Consider the following 7,060-nt stretch of genomic DNA (forward strand, 5'->3'; position numbering starts at 1 on the left):
GTTCTTTCTTCATAACTGCACGTACGTGCTGGGTCCAGGTTAGGTCCTATGAAATGATAACTCACTGAATTTAACATCGCTGGTCCTCATTACCTTTGATACTCTGATGAGGACTGGCTCATAGTCTTCAGGTTTGCTGCTCCTGAAGTCAATAATCAGCTACATGGTCTTGCTGGCATTGAGGAACAGGTTGTTGTTGTGGCACTAGTCAGCCAGGTTTTCAATATCTCTCTTATATGGTGATTCAGCATCACATTTCATTCAGCCTACGACAGTGGTGATGTCAGCAAACTTGAAAATGACAACGGAGTTGTGCTTAGCCACACTGTCGTAAGTGTAAAGCAATTAGAGCAAGTGATCAGTGCAGTCTAGTGGTGCTCCTGTGCGGACGGAGATTGCCAAGTAGATATTATAGCTAACCCAAACTTACTGAAGTCTGCATGTGAGGAAATCGGGGATCGAAGGAGGCATTAAAGTCAATTTCTGAAGCTGCTGATTAGTTGTCAGGGGATGAAAGTATTGAATGCGGAGCTGTGGTTAATAAGGAACCACCTGTTGTATGCATCTTTGCTGTCTGGATATCCCAGAGATGAGTGAAGAGCAAAGAGAATAGTACAGCACATTACAGGCCCTTCGGCCCACAATGTTGTGCCGACCCTCAAACCCGGCCAACCATATAACCCCCCCCACCTCAAATTCCTCCATATACCTGTCTAGTAGTCTCTTAAACTTCACGAGTGTATCTGCCCCCACCACTGACTCAGGCAGTGCATTCCACGCAGCAACTACTCTCTGAGTAAAAATCTTTTCTCTAATATCCCACTTGAACTTCCCACCACTTACCTTAAAGCCATGTCCTTTTGTATTGATCAGTGGTGCCCTGGGGAAGAGGCGCTGGCTATCCACTCTATATGTTCCTCTTATTATCCTGTACACCTCTATCAAGTCTCCTCTCATCCTCCTTCTCTCCAAAGAGTAAAGCCCGAGCTCCCTTAATCTCTGATCATAATCCATACTCTCTAAACCAGGCAGTATCCTGGTAAATCTCCTCTGTACCCTTTCCAATGTTTCCATATCCTTCCTATAGTGAGGTGAGCAGAACTGGATACAGTACTCCAAGTGTGGCCTAACCAGAGTTTTATAGAGCTGCATCATTACATCGCGATTCTTAAACTCTATCCCTCGACTTATGAAAGCTAACACCCCGTAAGCTTTCTTAACTACCCTCTCTACCTGTGAGGCAACTTTCAGGGATCTGTGGACATGTACCCCCAGATCCCTCTGCTACTCCACACTACCAGGTATCCTGCCATTTACTTTGTACTCTGCTTTGGAGTTTGTCCTTCCAAAGTGTACCACCTCACACTTCTCCGGGTTGAAGTCCATCTGCCACTTCTCAGCCAACTTCTGCATCCTATCAATGCCTCTCTGCAATCTTCGACAATACTCTACACTATCGACAAAACCACCAACCTTTGTGTCGTCTGCAAACTTGCCAACCCACCCCCCTACCCACACATCCAGGTCGTTAATAAAACTCACGAAAAGTGGAGGTCCCAGAACAGATCCTTGTGGGACACCACTAGTCACAATCTTCCAATCTGAATGTACTATCTCCACCACGACCCTCTGCCTTCTGCAGGCAAGCCAATTCTGAATCCACCTGGCCAAACTTCCCTGGATCCCATGCCTTCTGACTTTCTGAATAAGCCTACCGTGTGGAACCTTGTCAAATGCCTTCCTAAAATCCATATAGATCACATCCACTGCAGTACCCTCATCTATATGCCTGGTCACCTCCTGAAAGAACTCTATCAGGCTTATTAGACACGATCTGCCCTTCATAAACCATTGCTGACTGTCCCTGATCAGACCATGATTCTCTAAATGTCCATAGATCCTATCTCTAAGAATCTTTTCCAACAGCTTTCCCACCACAGAAGTAAGGTTCACTGGTTTATAATTACCCGGACTATCCTTACTACCTTTTTTGAACAAGGGGACAACATTCGATATCCTCCAATCCTCCAGTACCATTCCCGTGGATAACGAGGACATAAAGATCCTAACCAGAGGCTCGCCAATCTCTTCTCTCGCCTCATGGAGCAGCCTGGGGAATATTCCAACAGGCACCGGGGACTTATCCGTCCTAATGTATTTTAACAACTCCAAGAACTCCTCTCCCTTAATATCAACATGCTCCAAAATATCAACCTCACTCATATTGTCCTCACAATCATCAAGTTCCCTCTCATTGGTGAATACCGAAGAGAAGTATTCATTGAGGACCTCGCTCACTTCCACAGCCTCCAGCCATATATTCCCACCTTTATCTCTAACTACGTTCACTCCTGTCATCCTTTTGTTCTTCACATAATTGAAGAATGCCTTGGGGTTTCCTTTACCTTCCTCGCCAAGGCCTTCTCATGCCCCCTTCTTGCTCTTCTCAGCCCCTTCCTAAGCTCTTTTCTTGCTTCCCTATAATTGTCAATAGACCCATCCGAACCTTGCTTCCTAACCCTCATGTATGCTGCCTTCTTCCACCTGACTAGATTTTCCACCTCACTTGTCACCCATGGTTTCTTCACCCTACCATTCTTTATCTTCCTCACCGGGACAAATTTATCCCTTACATTCCGCAAGAGATCTCTAAACATCGACCACATGTCCATAGTACATTTTCCTGCAAAAACGTCATCCCAACTCACACACGCAAGTTCTAGCCTTAGAGCATCATCATTTGCCCTTCCCCAGTTAAAAATTTTTCTGTCCTCTCTGATTCTATCCCTTTCCATGATAATGCTAAAGGCCTGCGAGCGGTGGTCACTGTCCCCCAGATGCTCACCCACTGAGAGATCTGTGACCTGACCCGGTTCTTTACCTAGTACCAGATCTAGTATGGCATTCCTTCTATTCGGCCTGTCCACATACTGTGACAGGAATCCGTCCTGGACACACTTAACAAACTCTACCCTATCTAAACCCTTGGAACTAATCTGATGCCAATCAATACCAGGGAAGTTAAAGTCCCTCATGATATCAACTCTGTTATTTTCGGACCTTTCCAAAATCTGCCTCCCAATCTGTTCCTCTGTATCTCTGCTGCTACCAGGGGGCCTATAGAATACCCCCAACAGAGTAACTACTCCCTTCCTGTTCCTGACTTTCACCCATACTGACTCAAGAGAGAATCCTGTTATATTACCCACCCTTTCTGTAGCTGTAATAGTATCCCTGACCCGTAACGCCCCCCATCCTCCCCTCCCCCCCCCCCCCCCACCATCCATTTTAAAGCACTGAGATCTAGGGATATTGAGAATCGTTTCCTGCCCTGGTGCCAGCCAAGTGAAGTGACATCTGCTGTGCATCTTTTGCACTGGTAGGTAAATTGGAGCAGATTCCAGTCACTTCTCTAGCAGGAGTTGATATGTTTCGTCATCACTCTCTGAAAACATTTCGTCACTGCGGATGTAAGGACGACTAGACGACAGTGATTAGGGCAGGTTACCACGTTCCTCTTACGCACTGGTATAAGACAAGCCTGTTTGAAGCACGTGGGTACACCAGCCTGCCGAAGCGCAGTTTAAATGTCTCATTGATCACTCCAGTCAGTTAATCGGTACAGGTATTTAGTATTTGATTAGGTACTCAGTCTGGGCCGGATTAACTGACCGGATGCTCGCACTTTGGCCACAGAGACAGACGTCACAGGATTATAATATTCATAGGACTTTATAATCACAGCTGAGCTCAGTCCATCGACTGGAAGTAATCTCGTAGCCGTTCCTTGGTCTCCAGCAACCACCTTTTTGTTCTTCTAATATCTGGAGCCTAGGCCTTTAGCCTCTATCTGTATGCATGTAGGAAGTGGCCAGTGTAATCGGATTTTTTTTTTTTTTGAAATTGGCTCTGCGCATTGTACGTTAAGCATTCTTTATCTTAGTATAACCGTGTATTGTATCATCGAAATACTAATGCAGCATCTATAGTATATTCCCTTTTACATTCTGAGTGAATGTATACGTTGTGCCAGATTTAAGGCCAAAAAACATCTTAATGCTGGTGTTATGACATACAAAGATAAATGCTGAAAACATATTGAATTAATCATTTTATGAACACATACAGTATATCTTTATAGTTGTACAACATTAAATATATTAGGAATGCAGTACAGCTTTAAGAACTGCAGTTGCAATTGTCGAAAAGAACTGGTCGTGTCGCTGTCTACCAATGAGAAGCTGAACTCCACAGATGGATCCATTGCCCCTCCCACTCACAAAATCAAAGGACAAGAGTCGACGAATAGGGAGGATCACTGCTTGCGCTTCGATTATGGGTTCATTCTGAGGCTGAATCGCCCTGTCTGTCTATATTCAGAATTTATCTGTAGGTGTTTTGTTTTGTCGGAAGGACGGCGATACGGATTAACCGAACAGAGGGCTGCTTTTCTACATTAATTGAATGCGGAACAATGGCGTGCGTATCCAGTTTAAGCCTCACTCTAATTGCTTCCATTTTTATCGTTTGTGCCCCTGGTCGAAGTTCCGGGCATATTAGCTATTCTATTGCCGAGGAAATGGAAGAAGGGACACTTGTTGGGAATATCGCTCAAGATTTGGGACTGAGTGTCCAGCAGTTATCTGCTCGTAAATTTCATCTCAGTCCTGATGACGGAGGACGGTACATAACGGTTGGTTTAGATAATGGGGTTTTGTCTATTCGTGAAAGAATTAACCGGGAACGTCTTTGTGGACAAGCAGAGATGTGCACTATACCCTTTGAAATAATACTGGAAAATCCGTTGGAGGTGTATCGCGGGGAATTAGTGATTTTTGATGTGAATGACAACTCGCCCGCTTTCCGGGAGAGCAGTATTCCTTTGCAGATATCCGAAGCTATTTCACCTGGGGTACGCTTCCGTCTCGAGAGCGCGGAAGACCCTGACGTTGGAATAAATACAGTGGCCGACTATGCCATCAGTGCGAGTGAGTACTTCAGTCTTGAGACACGGAGAACCGAGGAGGGTATTATAATAGCCGAGCTGGTGTTAGAGAAATCTTTGGACCGAGAGTTGCAGACATCCTTTCAGCTGGAGTTTACTGCGACGGACGGTGGGATCCCTCAGAGAACCGGAACAGCTCAGATTCTCATTACTGTACTGGACTTTAATGATAATCCGCCGGTTTTCGAGCATGATGTTTACAGGAGCAGCATAAAGGAAAATATACCACAAGGTACCTTAGTGGTGAAAGTTGTCGCAAATGATTTGGACGACGGGCTGAATGCTAAGCTGACTTATTCATTTAGTGGGCTAACTTCACAAAGAGTGCATGGGGTGTTCAGTTTGGTCCCAGACACTGGGGAGATACTCGTTGAAGGGCTGCTAGATTTTGAAGAAACAAAAGGCTATTCACTGGATATTCAAGCTGTTGATCACGGGTCTCCTGCGATAACGGGACACTCCAAAGTGCTGATTAAAATTATTGACGTGAACGACAACGTACCCGAGATAAAAGTGAAATCATCCACAAATTATGTCCCAGAAAATGCTCCGCCAGGAACTTTAATCGCCTTGATTGATGTTACCGATCGTGACTCTGACAAGAACGGTCAAGTGCGCTGCGAAATACCACAGGACGTCCCCTTTATGCTGCAAACATCATCGAGTCATTATAAATTAATTACAAGTGAAACGTTGGACCGTGAAACGATGTCTGAATATAAAGTACTTATTTCATCCTGGGATTTGGGGTCACCTTCACTGTCAACAAATAAAACGATCCACATTGCAGTTACTGATGTAAACGATAACGCCCCACGCTTCGCTGAACTATCTTACAACGTATATCTGCTTGAAAATAATACCCCTGGCACGTCTATCTTCGCAGTAACTGCGTTTGATCCTGATCTGGAGCAGAATTCATATGTTTCTTACTCCATTCTGAACAATAATATCCAAAATATGCCAATGTCTACATACCTCAGCATTAGCTCTATGAACGGCACTATTTACGCCCTGCGCTCTTTTGACTATGAGGAGCTAAAAAGCTTTCAGATCCATGTTCAAGCCCGGGACGCTGGGGTACCCCCACGCAGCAGCACCGCTACGGTGAATGTAATCATCCTGGATCAAAATGACAATGCTCCAGTAATTGTTTCACCTTCTGGACAGAGTGGGTCATCAGCCGTAGTGAACATGCCCCAGTCAGTGAGCCAGGGATACCTAGTCACAAAGATATTGGCCACTGATGACGATTCTGGCCAGAACGCTCGGCTCGTTTACCAAATAATGAAAGCTACCGATCCCAGTTTGTTCATCATTGGTCAAACTTCTGGAGAAATCAAAACCGCGCGGAATATCTTAGAGTCAGATTCCACAACACAAAGTCTGCTTATCCTGGTAAAAGACAATGGCCAACCAAACCTATCCAGCACGTTTTCTATTCAAGTCACAATTTTGCAGAATAGCACCGATACTGTCACTGAAAGTGGTAATTTAGTAGGGAGTCCCGAATATCCCTCTGATCTAAACCTTTATTTATTGATTATTTTCAGTTGCACTTCCATAGTCTTTCTTCTGATTATCATACTGTTGATTGGCGTGAAATGTAAACAGGAGAGAAATATCACCCAGGAGTATGCCTCTTGCAGTTATAGTTATAAACGTGGAGATATGCACAGCATGACTAATCGAAAAACAACGATGGAGGACACTTTACGATATCCTGGTACTGACCAGGTAGTCCGCATGCCAGGACTGCCGCAATACTCGGTCTGCCTGTCTCCAGAATCAGCAAAGAGTGATTTCCTTTTTTTGAAGCCATGTGGACCTCCTACCTCTTAGGCTCAATGCTAAATAACAGAGATGAGTAACATCAACGCATGCCCAGCTTATGTGCGCTTAATTTCGCGTATATTCTATCGTGTGGTTTGTTGGAGTAAACTGTTTCAGAAACTATTCCCTTTTTGCATTTTTTCTCTCTTTCTCTTTCTGTTGAAGAGGAGCATAATTGCTATTATGATCAAAAGTAAAGTTTCCAGCAACTGGAATATAGAT

The 7,060-nt window shown here is 44.6% G+C and overlaps 1 protein-coding gene across 1 annotated transcript; it reads left to right on the forward strand.

Annotated features, from left to right (window-relative positions):
- The first annotated feature begins 4,474 nt into the window (after positions 1 to 4,474).
- On the forward strand, positions 4,475 to 6,847 carry LOC140200910 (protocadherin gamma-C5-like). The gene has a single exon (XM_072264559.1). The coding sequence runs from the start codon at positions 4,475 to 4,477 to the stop codon at positions 6,845 to 6,847; it is 2,373 nt and encodes a 790-aa protein (XP_072120660.1).
- The last annotated feature ends 213 nt before the right edge of the window (positions 6,848 to 7,060 follow it).

The sequence above is a fragment of the Mobula birostris genome, chromosome 7 (genome assembly GCF_030028105.1).
Source record: "Mobula birostris isolate sMobBir1 chromosome 7, sMobBir1.hap1, whole genome shotgun sequence".
Classification (NCBI taxonomy): domain Eukaryota; kingdom Metazoa; phylum Chordata; class Chondrichthyes; order Myliobatiformes; family Myliobatidae; genus Mobula; species Mobula birostris.

Excerpts from the sequence above, each read along its gene's own strand:
- LOC140200910 (XM_072264559.1), top strand. The coding sequence starts at position 4,475 with ATGGCGTGCGTATCCAGTTTAAGCCTCACTCTAATTGCTTCCATTTTT.